The sequence below is a fragment of the Somniosus microcephalus genome, chromosome 11 (genome assembly GCF_052327205.1).
Source record: "Somniosus microcephalus isolate GS21.2 chromosome 11, FLI_Smic_1.0, whole genome shotgun sequence".
Classification (NCBI taxonomy): Eukaryota; Metazoa; Chordata; class Chondrichthyes; order Squaliformes; family Somniosidae; genus Somniosus; species Somniosus microcephalus.
The window spans coordinates 1,819,181-1,842,153 of record NC_140997.1 but is presented as its reverse complement, the minus strand read 5'-3'; the positions used below and the strand labels follow the sequence as shown (position 1 = coordinate 1,842,153).

General features: G+C 49.0%; 2 protein-coding genes across 3 annotated transcripts; one reads left to right on the top strand and one right to left on the bottom strand.

The window, feature by feature from the left end:
* The first annotated feature begins 1,980 nt into the window (after positions 1-1,980).
* LOC147110254 (histone H3.3A-like) lies at positions 1,981-4,624 on the top strand. Its single transcript, XM_086000031.1, has 4 exons — positions 1,981-2,009; positions 2,398-2,540; positions 2,919-3,072; positions 4,100-4,624. Exons 2-4 carry the CDS (start codon positions 2,413-2,415, stop codon positions 4,226-4,228), a joined length of 411 nt encoding a protein of 136 aa, XP_085856157.1. The 5' UTR covers positions 1,981-2,009; positions 2,398-2,412; the 3' UTR covers positions 4,229-4,624.
* Positions 4,625-11,223: 6,599 nt separating this feature from the next.
* Positions 11,224-18,510, bottom strand: uqcc4 (ubiquinol-cytochrome c reductase complex assembly factor 4). Of its 2 annotated transcripts, none has more exons than XM_086000029.1 (2): positions 18,262-18,510; positions 11,224-13,143 (listed from the first exon to the last, which is right to left on the bottom strand). In XM_086000029.1, the coding sequence occupies exons 1-2, from the start codon at positions 18,411-18,413 to the stop codon at positions 12,792-12,794; spliced, it is 504 nt and encodes a 167-aa protein (XP_085856155.1). In that variant the 5' UTR covers positions 18,414-18,510; the 3' UTR covers positions 11,224-12,791. The 2 variants fall into 2 exon arrangements, with proteins under 2 accessions (XP_085856155.1, XP_085856156.1); XM_086000030.1 differs by lacking the exon at positions 18,262-18,510 and adding an exon at positions 16,817-17,531.
* Positions 18,511-22,973: the final 4,463 nt, after the last annotated feature.

Sequence of the window (22,973 nt, the reverse complement as noted above, 5' to 3'; positions counted from 1 at the left end):
AAGCCAATTTTGGATCCAATGTGCCAAATTGCCCTGGATCCCATGGGCTCTTACCTTCATGACCAGTCTCCCATGCGGGACTTTGTCAAAAGCCTTACTGAAGTCCATGTAGACTACATCAACTGCACTACCCTCATCCACGCACCTAGTCACCCCCTCAAAAAATTCAATCAAATTGGTTAGACATGATCTCCCCCTGACAAAGCTATGCTGACTATCCTTGATTAATTCTTGCCTCTCCAAGTGGAGACTAATTCAGTCCCTCAGAATTTTTTCCAATAATTTCCCTACCACTGATTCTAGGCTCACTGGCCTGTAATTCCCTGGTTTATCCCTACTACCCTTGTTGAACAATGGTACTACGTTAGCTGTTCTCCAGTCACAGAATCACAGAAATCACAGAAACCCCACAGTGCAGATAGAGGTCATTTCGGCCCATCGAGCCTGCACCGACACATATCCCACCCGATCCCCGTAACCCCTACATATCCCACCCTATCCCCGTAACCCCACGTATTTAATCCCCCTAACACTAAGGGTCAATTTATCATAGCCAATCAACCTAACCCGCACATCTCTGGCACCTCCCCTGTGGCCAGAGAGGTTTGGAAAATTTGTGTCAGAGCCCCTTCTATGTTGTAAAATTCGAGGAGTAATTTAATTTAATGTACCTGCAGGTTATGTATTTCCCTATATTGTGGACATTTTTTTTGAGTGGGTTTAAATTAAAACTATTACAGTTTTTGGATATTTTTAGGCTGTTCCACAATTCACTGAAAGTCAGACTGAGTTGGCTTGGCATGCCATCTTGCCATCCGGCGGAGGCGGAGGTCCTCAATGGAGGGCTCTCTATGTGGGAGGCCTCCCTTTTTCTACTGGGGGCTTGGCCTGGAGGGTGTTACACGGAGCAGTCCCGTGCAATAAAGTTTCAAGTAGGTTCATGGACTCCCAGGCCGCCTGCCTTTTCTGCGGCCTAGAGGAGTCCGTTTTCCATATATACACTGAATGTGAGAGGTTACAGCCCCTCTTTCATTACTTGAAGGGGCTGCTCCTCGATTTTTGGCTGCACTTCAGTCCCACGCTCCTGATCTTTGGTCACCCGGTGCGGAGGGGAGCGGGCAGGTTGGAGGACCTCCTCGTAGGACTGCTCTTGGGCTTGGCCAAGAAAGCCATTAATTGGTCCAGGCAGCGGGCGGTCGAGGGGGTCGTCCAGCCCGATTGCCTGCCTCTCTTCCGCGGCCATGTTCGCGCCCGGGTGGCCCTGGAGATGGAGCACGCGGTGTCCGCCGGCACGCTTGAGTACTTCCGCGACCGGTGGGTGCCGCGGGGACTGGAGTGCATCATCAACCCGGCCAATACAATTTTAATTTAATTTGTTAAGTTTTATTTAAAGTTTTGTTAATTTACAGTTAATTTGTTTGGGTGCTTAATCAAAAGAGTAGACTGAGCTGGCCAAAAGGTAAATCTCTTAAAAGAACTTGTTTAACAATAATCACATTTTACACAAATAAGATCCAAATGAGGAATCTTTGGTTCCTGAAAATAAACCACTTGTGTTGTATTCGTCATAACTCATAGTTCCGCTTGGTAGTAAATGTGTAAACCACCGAAACTTGACTTAAAGCCTTTCTAATAATTCCTGTGAAACACAGTCCAGGCCGGTTTGAAACTGAATGAAAAGGAGTGGTCGAGGGAAGGTGCCTTGAGGACAAGTCCTGCTTGTGCCTGGAATCAGACACGAACACTGCCTCACCCTGCCTGCCCGCCACCCTCAACAAAAGTGCTCCAGTACAAAAGAGAAATGGATAAATGAAACTGCAAAACGAATTTTGAAATCTGCTGCAGGTTTAAAGACGGGAGCTGGGGACAGAGGAGGGGCGGGGCCAGCGTAGCTCATTAGCATACTACAACTGTTACAAGGAGCGCTGGCCAATGGGCTTCCGAGTGACGTCAGGCGGGGTATAAGTAGTGGCGGCGGCGGCACCGCGGGGGGCAGTCGGCGGCCAGAGGTAGGGAAGCGCACGGCCGGTAGCGGCTCGAATCTGGGGCCGTGGGTTTGAGTCCCCGGTGGGGCCGATTTTCCCGGGCGGCGGGAGTCTGGCCTCGGCCTGCGCGTGTTTTGCCTTCCCGGGTGGAGAGACTCGGAGCGGGGCTCGTTTCTGGGGCTGGGGGAGAATTCAGGTCGGTCCGAGCCCCGGGCCGGAGCCGCGGCGCTGCTGAGGACTGGGAGTGGGGCGGGGGGCGCGGGTTGGGGGGGGCTGAGGACTGGGAGTGGGGCGGGGGGCGTGGGTTGGGGGGGAGTGGGGCGGGTTGGGGGGGAGTGGGGCGGGGGGGTCGGGTTGGGGGGGAGTGGGGGAGCGGCCTCCTCTGACCGTCTCTCTCTCTCTCTCCCCGCAGACTCTGTGCCCGGCCATGGCCCGCACCAAACAGACCGCCCGCAAATCCACCGGCGGCAAAGCGCCGCGGAAGCAGCTCGCCACCAAGGCGGCCCGGAAAAGCGCGCCGTCCACCGGCGGAGTCAAGAAACCCCATCGGTACAGGTCAGTGAGCGAGGCCGCGGACCCCGGCCACCCCGTCTCCCCCTCCGACCCCGGCCTCTCCTGACCCCGTCTCCCCCTCCGCCTCTCCTTCCCCGGGCCCCCCGTCTCTCCCTCCGCCTCTTCCCCCGGCCACCCCGTCTCCGCCTCCGCCTCTCCTCCCCCGGCCTCGACCCGGGACCCCGGCCACCCCGTCTCCCCCTCCGCCTCTCCTCCCCCGGCTCTCCTCCCCCGGGACCCCCCTGTACCTTTAACTGTCGCCATCATCTCCTGACCCTGGGCTGGAGCCCCGGCTCGGCCCGGCTGGTCAGTGCGGAGTCCGGGAAGGAGCCGCCTGGACCGTCGCTTTGTGTTTCTCAGTAACTTGTCTTCACTCCCCAGGCCGGGCACGGTCGCTCTCCGAGAAATCCGCCGATACCAGAAATCCACCGAGTTGCTGATCCGGAAGTTGCCCTTTCAGCGTCTGGTCCGGGAGATCGCCCAGGACTTCAAGACTGACCTGAGGTTTCAGGGGGCTGCGATTGGAGCTTTGCAGGTATAACCGCCCAATACACAAACCCATGTGCTGTTTTTAATCATTGCAACTCAATATGGGTGTGCATTTGAATCTCCCACCTACTTATTACTCTAGATATTTTCTGCCTGTTAAACACTATTGCCAGTGTCTGCTGGGATGTGGTGGGAGTTGTTTCAGTTTTAATTCCAATTTCTCTATTCTGAATCTGTTTGATGTGACCAACTAGCTTGAGGATATTATTACTCTTGTGGTGTGGTCCTCTCCTCACTCATGCAGAACTATAGTCAGTGACTGGTGCCTCGGTGGATTCCTAATTGCTATCCACAGGGTAATTGTATTTCTTGTGAGAATGTAGCACTGGTGTTGTTGGCGATCTTTGTTGGACTGGATCTAGTGCATCTCTAATACTGTTCACTGGCCAAGTTAAGTATCCTGTTCCATCTCTGGCCTTGAGTTAACATGGGTAGCTCGGTAACTTGCTGCTCATGGGAGTGCCTTGAAAGACTCCAGGAAAACCTCTGGGTAGCAGAGTATGGAAAGCAAATTGGAGCTTCATCTTCGGCAGCACCTCCCAAACCCACAACCTCTACCACCTAGAAGGACAAGGGCAGCAGGCGCATGGGAACACCACCACCTCCAAGTTCCCCTCCAAGTTACACACCATCCTGACTTAGAAGTATATCGCCGTTCCTTCATCGTCGCTGGGTCAAAATCCTGGAACTCCCTCCCGAACAGCACTGTGGGAGTACCTTCACCACACGGACTGCAGCGGTTCAAGAAGGTGGCTCACCACCACCTTCTCAAGGGCAACTAGGGATGGGCAATAAATGCTGGCCACATCCCAGGAATAATTTTTTTTAAAGCTAATAAACCAGCAACTGAGTTTATTATGTAAGTAAAGATTTTTTTTGTTTGAGAATTTTAATATTTATGATGGGGCTTTGGCCTCATGGCTATTTTTATTGGGAATTGCCAATTTTAGACCGCTATCCTTGTAGATGGATGGGGGGCAATATTGAACTATTGCAATTTTTGTGTGTTGCAGGAAGCCAGTGAGGCCTATTTGGTTGGCCTGTTTGAGGACACCAACCTGTGTGCCATCCATGCTAAGAGAGTGACCATTATGCCCAAAGACATCCAGCTGGCTCGGAGGATCAGGGGAGAGCGTGCTTAAAGCTCTGTTTCTTTACATTTTCAACAGATTTTAATTGTATTTTGGAAGTGACATTTAAAAACTGTTTATGAAACATTACTGGGCTGCAAACTTTGCTTCTTGTGAAGGCTGGGCCTTTATTTTGTATTTTTGTTAGTATGAAATGTTGATAGTGATTTACAGTGTGGAAGTAGCAAAACCTTTTGTAAACAAGGATGTTGCCTGACCTGAGTTTTTCCAGCATTTTCTGTTATTTCAAACACTTGGCTCAGGTTTCAAAATAATTTTTTTAAATCTTTAGTCCGAGCTACCTTATGATTTTAACGTGTACGGCCGGACTCGCGGGGGAAATTGTTGACTGTTCCTTTGCAGTCTGGTGATTTTTCAATGGGGTTGTAAATAAAACTTTCCACCACCTCTGCTGTCTCTCTGCCTATTCTTTTAAGTTAACAGCATATTTCAGTAGCTGCTGTGCTGAGAATAGGATGCAGTTCTATCTTCTGGAAATAGTTGCACTGGTGACTGGCAGACTCTGCATTTGCCCACAACCAGTGTCCCACAAGCAATGAATGTGCAAAGAAAGCTGCTGGGAACACTGCTAGCTAAGGGTGAACCTCTTGCCTTTAACAGCCCTTCGAAAGGCCAATGTTGCACGAGTTTGCATAGATTGGGGTTCTGGCTGTTTGTGTTAACAGCACAACTAAGCAGCACCTACTAAAGGGATTGTCTCACTTTACTGTTCAACTTAAGCTGCGTTTGATCTGTCTGAGCAATGCAAATGCGGATGCCAAAGAATTTATTGGCCGTGTCTGCCTGACGGTTTTAATGGGTAGTGATTTAAAGACCTGAACTTGGAAGCCCTGCAAGAACCCAGATTGCTGTTTCAGCCTCAGCTGGCATTTTTATTATGTGAGACACTGCAGGTGACTGTGCCCTTGGCTTAATTCCCACAGATCTTGGAAGTGAGGCAGGGTTAGTGTGATGATGAAGTTTGTGACTGGATGATAGGAGGGTGGGAACTCAAATCAAGTCAGGTCTGAGGTAGGTGCGAGTCATGAGACCTGCTGTTCCGCAAATGTGGGCAAGTGCCATTACTACCTTTAAAACTGAGTAATGTGTAGTTAAATAACTAACTGCACTTGGATACTGTATTTGATTATGCATTGCACTTGAGTGGAGTCCTGTCCTGTTACTTTACCTGAGTACTGTATTGCACTTGGGTGCTGTACTTTCACTACTGCATTTAGGTACTATACATATTTGGTTGCTGTAATCGACTATACTCTGGCACTGCACTGTCAAACCAGTGAATGTTGTTAATATAGCACAGTGATTGTAAATAGTGTTGAAGTCACCGGTGCCTCTGTTCTGACAAGAATTCCTGAAACATGTTCTCTCCAGTACTTTCCCCTTGGAGTGAAATATATTATCCAAGTCTGCCTTTTAGTTCTATTGGTAGGTCGGTGGCTGGAGTTGTCCAATACAGTGTATATAGAATGTTTCCCCACAGCGCTAAAGCACATCAAGTGATGGTAGGAGAGGATCCTTGTCCTCACCTTCACTTCATTTTTACCAGTGTGAAGATTGACAAGTGTCACAGGTCCAGTGCACTCTGAAAAGTTGGTCAAATAATGTCCCTGTTGGCTGCACATTTTCCAGTTCCTTTGCAAGCAACACTGCATCCCAGGCAGCAATTGACAATGTGAATTACAATAAAGAGTAATCTTTGCCCAAGTGTGACGACCTCCCGTCCCTTCATCAATGGACAACAACCATAACTTGTATTTATACAGTGCCTTTAACATAGTAAAACTTCCCACTTTGGTAGGAAGATTAAAGAAGCAAAATTATTTAAATGGCGACTACACAATGCTGTGGTACTGATGGATCTGGGGGTCCTGCTACATGAAACAGCATGCAGGTACAGCAAGTAATTAGGAAGGCAAATGGAATGTTGGCCCTTATTGTAAGGGGGATGGAGTATAAAAGTAGGGAAGTCTTGCTGCAACTGTACAGGGTGTTGGTGAGACCACATCTGGAGTATTGCATGCAGTTTTGGTCTCCTTAGTTAAGGAAGGCTATACTTGCATTGGAAGCAGTTCAGAAGAAGGTTCACTAAGTTGATTCCTGAGATGAAAGTGTTGAGCAGGTTGGGCCTATACTCATTGGAGTTTAGGAGAATGAGAGGGGATCTTATTGAAACATAAGATTCTGAGGGGGGTGGATGCTGAGAGGATATTTCCCCTCGGGGAATCAAGAACTAAGGGGCATAGTTTCAGAATAAGGGGTCTATTTAAAACGGAGATGAGGAAGAATTTCTTCTCTGATGGTTGTGAATCTTTGGAATTCTATACCCCAAAGAGCTGTAGAGGTGGAGATAGAGATATATCTGAGCTACAGAGGAGTCAAGGGTTATGGGGAGTGGGCGGGAAAGTGGAGTTGCAGCCAAGATTAGATCAGCTATGATCTTATTGAATGGCGGAACAGGCTCGAGGGGCCACATGGCCTATTTCTTATGTTCTAATGTCCCAAGGCACTTCACAGGACTGTTATCAAACAAAATGACAGTGCCACATAAGGAGATACTAGGACAGGTGACCAAAAACTTCGTCAAAGGTAGGTTTTACGGAGCATGTTAAAGGAGGCGGAGAGGCTTCGGGAGGGCATTCCAGAGCCAAAGCATTTGAAGGCACAACCAACAATGTAACAAAGGGTAGATAAGGGTAATGTAGTAGACATAATATATTTGGATTTCCAAAAAGTCTTCAATAAGGTACCTCACAGTAAATTCATGACTAAAGTCAGAATATGTGGAGTCAGGACAAGTAGCAGAAGGAAGAGCAACCTGGCTACAAATCAGAAAACTGAGTAGGGGGTTAAAGGTAGTTACTCAGATTGGCAAATGGTGGGAAGTGATGTTCCACAAGGTACTTGGACCACTTTTGTTCACTATTTACAAAACGATTTGGAATCAAGTATAATTTCAAAATTTGCAGATGACTCCAAATTGGAGGGTGTAGTTAATAGAGGAAGACTGCAACAAAATACAGGAAGACATTGATAAACTTGTAGAATGGGTGTGTAATTGGAAATGAACTAAGTGTGAGGTAGTACATTTTGGAAAGTAAGTGTCTAAATGAGGTAGGGGAACAGAGGGATCTGGTAGAGATGGCCGAACCAGACTTGGTGCAAGTTAGCACACGGGTCAGCGAGCACAGGGGAGATGGCCGAACCAGACTTGGTGCGAGTTAGGACACGGGTCAGCGAGCACAGGGGAGATGGCCGAACCAGACTTGGTGCGAGTTAGGACACGGGTCAGCGAGCACAGGGGAGATGGCCGAACCAGACTGGGTGTGAGTTAGGACACGGGTCAGCGAGCACAGGGGAGATGGCCGAACCAGACTTGGTGCGAGTTAGGACACGGGTCAGCGAGCACAGGGGAGATGGCCGAACCAGACTTGGTGCGAGTTAGGAGACGGGTCAGCGAGCACAGGGGAGATGGCCGAACCAGACTTGGTGCGAGTTAGGAGACGGGTCAGCGAGCACAGGGGAGATGGCCGAACCAGACTTGGTGCGAGTTAGGAGACGGGTCAGCGAGCACAGGGGAGATAGCCGAACCAGACTGGGTGTGAGTTAGGAGACGGGTCAGCGAGCACAGGGGAGATGGCCGAACCAGACTTGGTGCAAGTTAGGACACGGGTCAGCGAGCACAGGGGAGATGGCCGAACCAGACTGGGTGTGAGTTAGGAGACGGGTCAGCGAGCACAGGGGAGATGACCGAACCAGACTTGGTGCGAGTTAGGACACGGGGCAGCGAGCACAGGGGAGATGGCCGAACCAGACTGGGTGCGAGTTAGGACACGGGGCAGCGAGCACAGGGGAGATGGCCGAACCAGACTGGGTGCGAGTTAGGACACGGGTCAGCGAGCACAGGGGAGATGGCCGAACCAGACTTGGTGCGAGTTAGGACACGGGTCAGCGAGCACAGGGGTGATGGCCGAACCAGACTGGGTGTGAGTTAGGACACGGGTCAGCGAGCACAGGGGAGATGGCCGAACCAGACTTGGTGCGAGTTAGGAGACGGGTCAGCGAGCACAGGGGAGATGGCCGAACCAGACTTGGTGCGAGTTAGGACACGGGTCAGCGAGCACAGGGGAGATGGCCGAACCAGACTTGGTGCGAGTTAGGACACGGGGCAGCGAGCACAGGGGAGATGGCCGAACCAGACTGGGTGCGAGTTAGGACACGGGTCAGCGAGCACAGGGGAGATGGCCGAACCAGACTGGGTGCGAGTTAGGACACGGGTCAGCGAGCACAGGGGAGATGGCCGAACCAGACTTGGTGCGAGTTAGGACACGGGTCAGCGAGCACAGGGGTGATGGGCGAACCAGACTTGGTGCGAGTTAGGAGACGGGTCAGCGAGCACAGGGGTGATGGGCGAACCAGACTTGGTGCGAGTTAGGAGACGGGTCAGCGAGCACAGGGGTGATGGGCGAACCAGACTTGGTGCGAGTTAGGAGACGGGTCAGCGAGCACAGGGGAGATGGCCGAACCAGACTTGGTGCAAGTTAGGACACGGGTCAGCGAGCACAGGGGAGATGTCCGAACCAGCCTGGGTGTGAGTTAGGAGACGGGTCAGCGAGCACAGGGGAGATGGCCGAACCAGACTTGGTGCGAGTTAGGACACGGGGCAGCGAGCACAGGGGAGATGGCCGAACCAGACTTGGTGCGAGTTAGGAGACGGGTCAGCGAGCACAGGGGAGATGGCCGAACCAGACTTGGTGCAAGTTAGGACACGGGTCAGCGAGCACAGGGGAGATGTCCGAACCAGCCTGGGTGTGAGTTAGGAGACGGGTCAGCGAGCACAGGGGAGATGTCCGAACCAGCCTGGGTGTGAGTTAGGAGACGGGTCAGCGAGCACAGGGGAGATGGCCGAACCAGACTTGGTGCGAGTTAGGACACGGGGCAGCGAGCACAGGGGAGATGGCCGAACCAGACTTGGTGCGAGTTAGGAGACGGGTCAGCGAGCACAGGGGAGATGGCCGAACCAGACTTGGTGCAAGTTAGGACACGGGTCAGCGAGCACAGGGGAGATGTCCGAACCAGCCTGGGTGTGAGTTAGGAGACGGGTCAGCGAGCACAGGGGAGATGGCCGAACCAGACTTGGTGCGAGTTAGGACACGGGGCAGCGAGCACAGGGGAGATGGCCGAACCAGACTGGGTGCGAGTTAGGACACGGGTCAGCGAGCACAGGGGAGATGGCCGAACCAGACTGGGTGCGAGTTAGGACACGGGTCAGCGAGCACAGGGGAGATGGCCGAACCAGACTTGGTGCGAGTTAGGAGACGGGTCAGTGAGCACAGGGGAGATGGCCGAACCAGACTTGGTGCGAGTTAGGAGACAGGTCAGCGAGCACAGGGGTGATGGGCGAACCAGACTTGGTGCGAGTTAGGAGACGGGTCAGCGAGCACAGGGGAGATGGCCGAACCAGACTTGGTGCGAGTTAGGAGACAGGTCAGCGAGCACAGGGGTGATGGGCGAACCAGACTGGGTGCGAGTTAGGACACGGGTCAGCGAGCACAGGGGAGATGGCCGAACCAGACTTGGTGCAAGTTAGGAGACGGGTCAGCGAGCACAGGGGTGATGGGCGAACGGAATTACGGGCAGCAGAGTTTTGGATGAGCTCAGGTTTATGGAGGGTGGAAGATGAGGCCGGCCAGGTGAGTGTTGGAATAGTCAAGTTCAGAGGTAACAGGCATGGACGAGGGTTTCAGCAGCAGATGAGCTGAAGCAGGGGCGGAGACGTGATGTTACAAAGGTGGAAATAGGCGGGCTTGGTGATGGAGAGAATATTGGGTCAGAAACTCATTTCCAGGTCAGTTCGGACACCAAAGGTTGAGAACAGTCTGCTTCAGCCTCAGACAGTGACCAAGGAGAGGTGGAACTGGTGGCTCGGGAACGGAGTTTGGGGCGAGGACCGAAGACAACGACTTCGGCCTTCCCAATATTTAGTTGGAGGAAATTTCTGCTCAACCAGGGCTGAATGTCAGTCAGAGAAGAAATAAGCAATGTGCTCCCCAGAGATAAACTAGGTAAAATTCATTACCTATAAATGAGACAGACTAAATGGGCTCAAAATCAATGAAAGCCCAGAGATGGATGGTATTTACAGTGCTGAGAGACTAGAGATGTGTGAGGGAATCATTACAAGTGTGTTACTGGCCCATGGGGAAATGCCAGTTGATTGGATATAGGCCAACATAGTGTTTATGCTCACAAAGGGCAACGAAACAGGCAATGACAGAACCATTGATTACACTCAAATCTTGTGCAACATCACAATCAATTAGCAGCATTATCTGCACAATAACCAAATAAACAGCAGTCGGTGTGGATTCAGCAGGGGGAAAATCCGGCCTTTGGGGAAGTTATAATCTGAGCTGTGCAAAGGCATACTGTAAATTTATAACATGGCTGTTACTTAGTTGCCTATTCAATGTTTGTAAAATAAATTTGCTTGATATTTTGAAGTTGAAACAAGGTCCGATGCGATGCTCTACCATTTTGTTGGGCTGGATTGAGATCCTATGAGAGGCCGAGGATAAGTTTAGCAGCTGAAAGTGATTATCAGACAGGTTGCTATTTGTTTCTGGGCACATTGCTGAACATTTCCCTCGATCTCGGTACGGACACACAGTCTGAAATGTATGGGGAGTTGGAACTCTGAAGGAGCTTAAATTATCTAAAATTGGAAAAGTACCAAAAGTGGGAAGGGGAGTAATTGGGCAAGAAGGCAAAGTGCACAGCAGCAGCTAGACACTGGTTACATAAGTGTCAGAATCTAAACCCCACAGTGCTAATCCCGAGTGATGGAGAAACAAAATACTACCGTAAACCAAAAATACACACGTCTCCAATTCTTGTTCCCAAAAACATTCTTATAGACTCTAGTTTATAAAAAGAACATTCCCAACCTCGTAAATATCAAATAAAGGAACGAGCCACTGTCCCAACAGCACATTTATACAGAGATTTAATATCTGAACAGATTGATAAAAGACATGTTTGTACCAATGATTCTGAATGTTTTTCTCGGATTAACGAGGCTGCCATATGCAAGCGCTGAGTTGCAGTGATACAGGCCTGGGAGGCTGGGGTGCGACAAAATGAATTTTTAGTTATTTTAATCCCCCTTTTGTGACAGTGTTCGCTGTGCTGTCAGAGGTTTCAGGAAAGGTGGAGGTGAGAAATATTTACGTTTCGTCCACTTGAACTATACGCAGCAATACAATTATATAGTCCTTGCTCGTCAACTTGTGGAAGGCATCACAGCAGAGATCATCCTGTCCTCAGGTGCACAACAAAGTGGATATTCCAGCAGGAGTCAATGGATAATATTCAGGAGAAGGCTCTCCTGGTTGATTTCCCCCCCCCCTCTCTCTCCCTGCAGGGGCTCTGAGACCAGTGGAGGCACTCCTGCTCCGGCTGGGCACAGACCAAGAACTGAGGTTGGGATTTTGGGATCTGCATGGTTGAGTGCTCCACTGTCTTTACCAACTGGGACATCAGGGGGGGTGCTGCAGTATTTACCTTTACTCGTGATATTGGATCAAGAGCATGGCAGATAGCGAGGTAGTGGTGTGTTGGCTCAACTGCAATAGCAGACTGGTAACCAGTGTGACAGCCGGGCTGCACGTCTCCATTCCTCACTACTCATTGCCTGTGGCCTCACTCAGAGGGATGTCGAGGGGCAAACCTGAGGCTGCCCACTTAGTTTGTATGTTTTCTCCCCGGTGGCTGTGCCTCCTCCCCTGAAGGTGGGACTCATGTTAGGGGACAGTTCCCAGGCGAAGGCAGCTCTCCAATACCTCACCTAATTGGCCCAAAATCTTCTCTCCCAACATCCAGCAGGGTAGGATTAGGAGCAGAATTCCTGGCTGATGTTTTTCCATAGCCGAGGGAAACAGGCAAACTGCAGCTGCTGCGGCCAGGAAGGCTGCAATCGGGCAACCGAGCACAGAACAAGGATCAAATGGAAGGGTAACGAGCACAGAACAAGGATCAAACAAGGGTAACCGAGCACAGAACAAGGATCAAATGGAAGGGTAACTGAGCACAGAACAAGGATCAAACAAGGGTAACCGAGCACAGAACAAGGATCAAATGGAAGGGTAACCGAGCACAGAACAAGGATCAAATGGAAGGGTAACGAGCACAGGACAAGGATCAAGCGAGAGATCATCCTGGTGGGGAAAGTTCAGAATCAGGTGATGTCACCAGGAGCTGACCTATACCGTTCAGTGAGCACGAGGTTAAACAGGTGGCCTAACTCTTTGTCCTCTGCCAATACTCGATAGGGAGAAGGCAGTGAGTCTGGCTCCCCTCCAACCCCAGCCTTTGAAGGAATCCCAGGAGCCAGTGCTGCAATGTCCCACCAATCACATTTCAACCTGTCCAAATTTACACTGATGAAGTTTTAAACACGCTGTCATTATATGAACTGTTATTTTCTCCTGTACAAAACATTTTGAGTTTGCAGTGAAGTATTGCGGTCTAATCCTGGGAGGCTTTAATCGTCCATTTGTTATGTTCCTTTGCTTGGTTGCTTGGCGTCTTCCTCTGGCTCAGCCGCAGTCTGTTTGAAATCGGGCAAATGGTCAAGCAATGTCTGTTCCAGCATTCTATCGATGTCAGATTCTTCTCGCAGGAAACACCAAACTAGAAATGCAATCCCAGCAAGGCTGAGGGGAAGAACCTTCCACCAGGGGTTCTGGTAATCACTGCCCAGGGACTTGTCCACTGTCCAAACGCGGTAGCTTGCCTTACTGGTGCTAAATTTGATGGTTCCACTGTCACCATTGCTTTTGTCATCCTTTGGTGAAGACTTGTGCTCACCTGGAGTTGTAGAGAAGAAAGCTCTTGCTGCGTTGTTCTCCCTGAGGTAAAAAAATGTCATAACTGTTGTCAGAGGCAGACCAGAAGTTGTAGGTTAGAGATCGCTAGAACACAGATCGCATTCATTGTCTCCTCAAGGTGGTTCCTACCGAATCCCTACCCAATAAACCAGATACAAAGCTGCTGCATGTGTCTGTTGGCTGTCAGGGTGGATTGGAATAACAACAAAAGAATTAGGAGCAGGAGTAGGCCATTTGATTGTATGAAAGGGAAATCGTGTTTGACAAATCTATTAGAATTCTTTGAGGAGATAACGAGCAGGGTGGATAAAGGGGAACCAGTGGATGTGGTGTATTTGGATTTCCAAAAGGCATTCGATAAGATGCCACATAAAAGGCTACTGCACAAGATAAGAGCTCATGGTGTTGGGGGTAATATATTAGATTGGATAGAGGATTGGCTAACTAACAGAAAACAGAGAGTCGGGATCACAGAATCACAGAAACCCCACAGTGCAGATAGAGGCCATTTCGGCCCATCGAGCCTGCACCGACACATATCCCACCCGATCCCTGTAACCCCACGTATTTAATCCCCCTAACACTAAGGGTCAATTTATCATAGCCAATCAACCTAACCCGCACATCTTTGGACTGTGGGAGGAAACCGGAGCACCCGGAGGAAACCCACGCAAACACGGGGAGAATGTGCAAACTCCACACAGACAGTCACCCGAGGCCGGATTCGAACCCGGGTCCCTGGCGCTGTGAGGCAACAGTGCTAACCACTATGCCACCGTGCTGGGTCATTTTCAGGTTGGCAAACGGTAACTAGTGGGGTGCCACAGGGATCAGTGCTGGGGCCTCAACTATTTTCAATCTATATTAATGACTTGGATGAAGGGACCGAGTGTACTGTAGCCAAATTTGCAGATAATACAAAGATAGGTGGGAAAGCAAGTTGTGAGGCAGACATAAAGAGTCTGCAAAGGGATATAGATAGGTTAAGTGAGTGGGCAAGAATTTGGCAGATGGAGTATAATGTGGGAAAAGGTGAAGTTATCCACTTTGGTAGGAAGAATAGAAAAGAAAAATATTAATTAAATGGAGAAAGAGTACAGAATGCGGCGGTACAGAGGGATCTGGGGGTCCTCGTACATGAAACACAAGAAGTTAACATGCAGGCACAGCAAGTAATTAGGAAGGCAAATGGAATGTTGGCCTTTATTTCAAGGGGGAAGGAGTATAAAAGTAGGGAAGTCTTGCTACAACTGTACAGGGCATTGGTGAGACCACACCTGGAGTACTGCGTAGTTTTGGTCTCCTTATTTAAGGAAGGATATACTTGCATTGGAGGCAGTTCAGAGAAGGTTCACTAGGTTGAATCCTGGGATGGAAGGGTTGTCTTCTGAGGAAAGGTTGGGTCTATAGGATTCTGAGGGGGTTGGACAGGTTGGATGCTGAGAGGATGTTTCCCCTCGAGGGGGAATCGAGAACAAGGGGGCAAAGTTTCAGAATAAGGGGTCGCCCATTTAAGACAGAGATGAGGAGGAATTTCTTCTCTGAGGGTCGTGAATCTTTGGAATTCTCTACCCCAGAGAGCTGTGGAGGCGGAGTCAGTGAATATATTCAAGACGGAGATTGACAGATATTTGAACTACAGGGGAGTCGAGGGTTACGGGGAGCGGGCAGGGAAGTGGAGTTGAGGCCAAGATCAGATCAGCCATGATCTCATTGAATGGTGGAGCAGGCTCGAGGGGCCGAATGGCCGACTCCTGCTCCTATTTCTTATGTTCTTATGTCCTGGCCAATATTTATCCCTCAATTAACATCACTAAAACAGATTATCTAGTCATTATCACATTGCTGTTTGTGGGAGCTTGCTGTGCGCAAATTGGATGCTGCATTTCCTACATTGCCACAATGACTACATTTCAAAAGTACTTAATTGGCTGTGGTGCGCTTTGGGAAGTCCCGAGGTCATGAAAGGCGCTATATAAATGCAAGTTTTTCTTTCTTTAAGATGTTAAACCGTCCTGTCTGCCCTCTCAGGTGGGTGTAGAAGATCTCGTGGTACTTTCTGAGCAGCAAGGAATTCTCCTAGTGTCCTGGCCAACATCCCCCTGCGCAAACATCACAAAAAACAGATGAATGTAATTTATCTCCTCGTTATTTGTGGGACTTGTGCGCAAATTGACTGCTGCATTTGTGTACGTAACAACAATGACAGCACTTCTAATGTACTTTGTTGGCTGTATAGCACTTTGGGATGTCCTGAGGACATGAAAGGCACGACAGAAATCCAAGTTCTTTCTTTCTTATGTCTTTTACAGTCCTCACTGAAACTTCTGACTGTCGTGTGATCAGCAAGTTCCGAGATTATAACCCTTGTATCCAAGGCCAAATGATCTTTTTATAGAGAACCAAAATGAACCCAGCACTGGCCCCTTTGTTAGACCACTTACCAGACCATAATGAATACTCTCTGCAGCTTGAGTCAGCGTGTATTATGACCAACAAGCAAAGATGTAGGCTGAGAATCTCGGAGCTGCTCCTGCACCATTGTTTACTTCGCAGGAGCAGCTCCAAGGAATTTCCCAGCCATGTTAAATAATTCAAAGACATAAATGCTCAAATTTTGTCCCAGCACGATAAAGCACATAGATCGCCCAGCTCCAGAATGGCTTTTACCAAATTGATCCTATAAAGTTTTAAAATCTTTGTAGTTGCTATCAAAAATTAACAAAACATTGTTATCACGGTGCCAGAAAAAAATCACAACCATCCTGCCCTGCCACATCCTCCCTGCGCTGAAATCAAGACTCATTTTATCGTCTCTCGCTCTATCTCATTCTTTGAGACGTGGCTCAGTGGGTAGCACTCTCGCCTCGGAGTCAGAAGGTTGTAGGTTCAAGTCCCACTAGGCTGACACTCCTGTACAGTGCTGAGGGAGTGCTGCACTGTCGGAGGTGCCGTCTTTCGGACGAGACGTTAAACCGAGGCCCTGTCTGCTCTCAGGTGGACGTAAAAGATCCCATGGCACTATTTTGAAGAGCAGGGGAGTTCTCTCCGGTGTCCCGGCCAATATTTATTCCTCAACCAACATAACAAAAACTGATTATCACTGTTTGTGGGAGCTTGCTGTGCGCATATTGGCTGCCGCGTTTCCCACATTACAACAGTGACTACACTTCAAAAGTACTTCATTGGCTGTAAAGCGCTTTGAGAAGTCTGGTGGTCCTGAAAGGCGCTACATAAATGCAAGTTTTTCTTTTTTCTTTCGAACATAAGAATTAGGAGCAGGAGCAGGTTCAGGCCATTCGGCCCCTTGAACCTGCTCCGCCATTCAATAAGATCATGGCTGATCTTTGACCTCAACTCCACTTTCCTGCACTATCCCAACATCACTTGATTCCATGGACCTCAAAACTGTGGAACTCCAAGATCCTTCAGTCTTTCTTTCTGTCTACTAGTCGACAGTACTTATAAAATCCATGGAGTGTTTGCATCCACTGACAGAAGACTGACCTGGACTTGCAATGGGGCAAAGTATATTGTAAGTAGAATCTTCCTGTACACCCTGGATCCTGCAAAAGCAGCACAGTCTGAGGTGTTCAGATTGTCCACCTTCCATTGCCAAACAGCGCAGGATGAAAATAAATTACAGAAAGGGTTTAACAATTGCACAACAGCAGGGGAGAGGAACAAGCTTTACCCAAATGGCAGTTCCTCGCTCTCCGATAATTTCATGATATTCGGTACTGTCTGCAATAACATAGAAACATAGAAGATAGGAGCAGGAGTAGGCCAGTCAGCCCCTCGAGCCTGCTCCGCCATTCAATGAGATCATGGCTGATCATCCAAACTCAGTACCCTGTCCCTGCCCTTGATCCCTTTAGCCTTAAGAAATATATCCAACTCCTTCTTGAATATATTTAATGAATTAGCCTCAACTGCCTTCTGTGGTAGAGAATTCCACAGGTTCACCACTCTCTGGGTGAAGAAATTCCTCCTCATCTCTGTCCTAAATGGCTTACCCCTTATCCTTAGACTGTGACCCCTGGTTCTGGACTCACCCGCCATGGGGAACATCCTTCCTGCATCTAGTCCTGTTAGAATTTTATAAGTTTCAATGAGATCCCCTCTCAATTCTTCTAAACTCCAGCGAGTATAAGCCCAATCGACCCAATCTCTCTTCATACGTCATTCCTGCCATCCCAGGTATCAGTCTGGTGAATCTTCGCTGCACTCCCTCCATGGCAAGAACATCCTTCCTCAGATAAGGCGACCAAAACTGCACACAATACTCAAGGTGTGGTCTCACCAAGGCCCTGTATAACTGCAGCAAGACATCCTTGTTCCTGTACTCAAAGCCTCTCGCTACGAAGGCCAACATACCATTTACCTTCTTAACCGCATGTTGCACCTGCATGCTTACCTTCAGCAACTGGTGCACAAGGACACTCAGGTCTCGTTGCACTTCCCCTTCTCCCAATCTATTGCCGTTCAGATAATAACCTGCCTTCCTGTTTTTGCCACCAAAGTGGATAACCTCGCATTTATCCACATTATACTGCATCTACCATGCATCTGCCCAATTGCCCAACCTGTCCAAATCATACTGGAGTTTCTCGGCATCCTCCTCACAGCACACACGCCCACCCAGCTTTGTGTCATCTGCAAACTTGGCGATATTACATCTAGTTCCCTCCTCTAGATCATTAATATATATTGTGAATAGCTGGGGTCCTAGCACTGATCCCTGCGGTACCCACTAGTCACTGCCTGCCACTCGGAAAAAGACCCGTTTATTCCAATTCTTTAATTCCTGTCTGCCAACCAGTTCTCTATCTAACAGACAGTAACAGTTCCTTTTATATTTAAAAAAAAAATCAAGGTTTAAACACAAAGACCAAACCAGTCAGTATCACAATCCTGTTCTCAATGCCCTTTCGCCCCAACTGGGAATTTCTGCTGCAGGAGGAACAGTCCCAAGGTCACGGGTGTCATTGCTGCTTGTAACTGAGGGCCGGGGGGATCCAGCGGCTCCCTCAACCCGGCACAGGGTGGAGGGGGAAGGACAGCGATTCCCCAAACCCACCCAACAAAACCCCAACCCAACCCAGCAAACCGACCCGACCCAACACAATCAAACCTCACCCCACGGCGCCGCGCCTTCCCGGCAGGTTCACCCCAGAATGAAGGCACCCCCGGCCGGTGAAAGCCGCTCCGACCAGGTGCCGGGCTGAGGGAGCCGGAGCCCCGAGAACCCGCCCCAGGCCCACACCCGCCGCCATCGCCATCATCCTCATCCCCCCGGCAACGCGGCCGGTCCGCCGTGCCAGTGGTTCCGCCCGGCACCCGGTCCGCCGCACCAGCGCTCCCCCGGCACCCGGTCCGCCGCGCCAACGCTCCCCCGGCACCCGGTCCGCCGCGCCAGTGGTTCCGCCCGACACCAGTCTGACTGCACTGTCACTGCCACCAAGCTATCATTAGCCCCAGGCAACATCAGGAACATAAGAGCAGACCATTCGGCCCCGAGAGCCTGCTCCGCCATTCAATAAGATCATGACTGATCATCGACCTCCACTCCACTTTCTTGCCCGATCCCCATATCCCTTGATTCCCCTAGAAAGAAAGACAGACTTGCATTTCTATAGCGCCTTTCACGACCACTGCACGTCTCAAAGCGCTTTACAGTCAATGAAGTACTTCTGAAGTGGAGTCACTGTTGTAATGTGGGAAATGCAGCAGCCAATTTGCGCACAGCAAGGTCCCACAAACAGCAATGTGATAATGACCAGATAATCTGTTTTTGTTATGTTGGTTGAGGGATAAATATTGGCCAGGACACTGGGGATAACTCCCCTGCTCTTATTCGAAATAGTACCACGGGATCTTTTACATCCACCTGAGAGAGCAGACGGGGCCTCGGTTTAACATCTCATCCGAAAGACGGCACCTCCGACAGTGCAGCACTCCCTCAGCACTGCACTGGGAGTGTCAGCCTAGCTTTATGTGCTCAAGTCCCTGGAGTGGGACTTGAACCCACAACCCACTGACTCAGAGGCGAGGGTGCTACCCACTGAGCCACAGCTGACATTAGAGTCCAAAAAATCAATCGATCTCAGCCTTGAATATACTCAAAGACTCAGCATTCACAGCCCTCTGAAGCAGAGAATTCCAAAGATTCACAACCCTCTGAGTGAAGAAATTTCTCCTCATCTCGGTCTTAAAAGGCCGACCCCTTATTCTGAGACTCTGCCCCCTAGTTCTAGACACTCCAGCCAGGGGAAACAACCTCTCAGCGTCTACCCTGTCAATCCCCTTCCGAATCTTGTTTGGTTCAATGAAATCACCTCTCATTCTTCTAAACTCCAGAGGGTATAGGCCCATTCTACACAATCTCATCATAGGACAGCCCTCTCATCCCAGGAATCAATCCAGTGAACCTTCGTTGCACCGCCTCCAAGGCCAAGTATATCCTTCCTTAGATAAGGAGACCAAAACTGTGCACAGTACTCCAGGTGTGGTCTCACCAAGGCCCCGTACAATTGTAGCAAGACTTCCTTACTCTTATACTCCAACCCCCTTGCAATAAAGGCCAACATGCCATTTGCCTTCCTTATTGCTTGCTGCACCTGCATGCTAGCTTTCTGTGTTTCTTGCACAAGGACACCCAAATCTCTCTGAACACCAACATTTAAAAGTTTCTCACCATTTAAAAAACTCTGTTTTTCTATTCTTCCTACCAAAGTGAATAACCTCACATTTCCCTACATTATACTCCATCTGCCACCTTACTGCCCACTCACTCAGTCTATCTATATCCCTTTGCAGACTCTTTGTGTTCCCCTCACAGCTTACTGTCCCACCTAGCTTTGGTATTGTCAGCAAACTTGGGATCATTACACTTGGTCCCTTCATCTAGGTCATTAATATAGATTGTAAATAGCTGAGGCCCCAGCACTGATCCTTGCAACATCCCACTAGTTACAGCCTGCCAACCTGAAAAAGATCCGTTTATCCCCACTCTCTGTTTTCTGTCTGTGAACCAATCCTCTATCCATGCTACTATATTACCCCCAACCTCATGAGCCCTAATCTTGTGTAATAACCTTTTATGTGGCATTTTATCAAATGCCTTTTGGAAATCCAAATATACTACATCCACTGGTGCCCCTTTATCTACCCTGCTAGTTACATCCTCAAAAAACTCTAATAAATTTGTTAAACACGATTTCCCTTTCATAAAACCATGTTGACTCTGCCTAATCATGTTATGATTTTCTAAGTGCCCTGATACCACTTCCTTAACAATGGATTCCAGCATTTTCCCGACAACTGATGTCAGGCTAACTGGCTTGTAGTTCCCTGTTTTCTCTCTCCCTCCTTTCTTGAATAGCGGTGTTACATTTGCGACCTTCCAATCCGCTGAGACCATTCTAGAACCTAGGGAATTTTGGAAGATCAAAACCAATGCATCCACTATCTCTTCAGCCACCTCTTTTAGAACCCTAGGGTGTAGGCCATCAGGTTCAGGGGATTTGTCAGCCTTTAGTCCCATTAGTTTCTCTAATACTTTTTCTCTACTTATATTAATTACGTTAAGTTCTTCACCCTCATTAGACCCTTGGTTCCCCACCCTTTTTGGTATGTTTTTTGTGTCTTCTACTGAGAAGACAGATACAAAATATTTGCTTAATGTTTCTGCCATTTCCTTATTCCCCATAATAATTTCTCCTGTCTCAGCCTCTAAGGGACCACTGTTTACTTTTGCTACTCTCTTCCTTTTTACATACTTGTCGAAGCTCTTACAATCTGTTTTTAGATTTCTTGCTAGTTTTCTCTAATATTCTATTTTTTCCCTTTTCATCAATATTTTGGTCATCCTTTGCTGGTTTCTCCGAATCCGAGTCATAGAGTTATACAGCACAGAAAGAGGCCCTTCGGCCCATCATGTCCACGCCGGCCATCAAGCCCTGTCTAATCTAATCCCATTTTCCAGCACTTGGTCCGTAGCCTTGTATGCTATGGCGTTTCAAGTGCTCATCTAAATGCTTCTTGAATGTTGTGCGGGTTCCTGCCTCTACCACCCTTTCAGGCAGTGAGTTCTAGATTCCAACCACTCTCTGGGTGAAAAAGTTTTTCCTCAAATCCCCTCCAAATCTCCTGCCCCTTACCTTGAAACTATGCCCCCTGGTTATTGACCCCTCTACTAAGGGGAAAAGTTCCTTTCTATCTACCCTATCTATGCCCCTCATCATTTTGTACACCTCAATCAGGTCCCCCCTCAGCCTTCTCTGCTCTAAGGAAAACAACCCCAGCCTGTCCAGTCTCTCTTCATAGCTGAAGCGCTCCAGCCCAGGTAACATCCTGGCGAATCTCCTCTGCACCCTCTCCAAAGCAATCACATCCTTCCTATAGTGTGGCGACCAGAACTGCACACAGTATTCCAGCTGTGGCCTAACTAGCGTTTTGTACAGCTCCATCATAACCTCCCTGCTCTTATATTCTATGCCTCAGCTAATGAAGGCAAGTATCCCATATGGCTTTTTAACCACCTTATCTACCTGTCCTGCTGCCTTCAGGGATCTATGTACATGCACACCAAGGTCCCTCTGATCCCCTCTGTCCTTCCTAGGATCCTACCATTCATTGTGTATTCCCTTGCCTTGTTAGTCCTCCCAAAATACATCACCTCACACTTTTCAGGGTTAAATTCCATTTGCCACTGTTCTGCCCATCTGACCGACCCGTCTAAATCGTCCTGTAGCCTGAGGCTTCCCTCCTCGCTATTTACCACTCCACCAATTTTTGTGTCATCTGCGGACTTACTGATCATACCTTTTACATTCATATCTAAATCATTAATGTACACTACAAACAGCAAGGAACCAGCACCGATCCCTGCGGTACACCACTGGACACAGGCTTCCAGTCACAAAAACAACCTTCCACCATCACCCTCTGCCTCCTGCCACTAAGCCAATTTTGGATCCAATGTGCCAAATTTCCCTGGATCCCATGGGCTCTTACCTTCTTGACCAGTCTCCCATGCGGGACTTTGTCAAAAGCCTTACTGAAGTCCATGTAGACTACATCAACTGCACTACCCTCATCCACACACCTAGTCACCCCCTCGAAAAATTCAATCAAATTGGTTAGACATGATCTCCCCCTGACAAAGCCATGCTGACTATCCTTGATTAATCCTTGCTTCTCCAAGTGGAGACTAATTCTGTCCCTCAAAATTTTTTCCAATAATTTCCCTACCACTGATGTTAGGCTCACTGGCCTGTAATTCCCTGGTTTATCCCTACTACCCTTCTTGAATAATGATACTACGTTAGCTGTTCTCCAGTCCTCTGGCATCTCCCCTGTGGCCAGAGAGGTTCAGAAAATTTGTGTCAGAACCCCTGCAATCCCCTCCCTTGCCTCACACAGCAGCCTGGGATACATCTCGTCTGGGCCTGGGGATTTATCCACTTTAAAGCCTGCTAAAACCGCTAGTACCTCCTCCCTCTCAATACTAATTTGTTCAAGTATATCACTGTCCCCCTGCCTGACTTCTATGCCTACATCGTCCTTCTCCACAGTGAACACAGATGCAAAATATTCATTTAAAACCTCACCCACATCTTCCGGCACTACACACAGATTGCCACTTCGGTCCCTAATGGGCCCTACTCTTTCCCTGGTTATCCTCTTGCCCTTAATATACTTATAAAACACCTTGGGATTTTCCTTTATTTTGCCCGCCAGTGTTTTTTCATGCCCCCTCTTCGCTCCCCTAATTTCTTTTTTAAGTACCCCCCTGCACTTTCTATACTCCTCTAAGGCTTCCACTGTTTTTAGCCCTTTGTATCTGC

Excerpts from the sequence above, each read along its gene's own strand:
- uqcc4 (XM_086000029.1), bottom strand. The coding sequence starts at position 18,413 with ATGAGGATGATGGCGATGGCGGCGGGTGTGGGCCTGGGGCGGGTTCTC. Across the intron at positions 13,144-18,261 it reads GGAAGGCGCGGCGCCGTGGG|GGAGAACAACGCAGCAAGAG; the intron begins GTGAGGTTTGAT and ends TTTTTACCTCAG.
- LOC147110254 (XM_086000031.1), top strand. The coding sequence starts at position 2,413 with ATGGCCCGCACCAAACAGACCGCCCGCAAATCCACCGGCGGCAAAGCG. Across the intron at positions 2,541-2,918 it reads AAGAAACCCCATCGGTACAG|GCCGGGCACGGTCGCTCTCC; the intron begins GTCAGTGAGCGA and ends TTCACTCCCCAG. Across the intron at positions 3,073-4,099 it reads CTGCGATTGGAGCTTTGCAG|GAAGCCAGTGAGGCCTATTT; the intron begins GTATAACCGCCC and ends TGTGTGTTGCAG.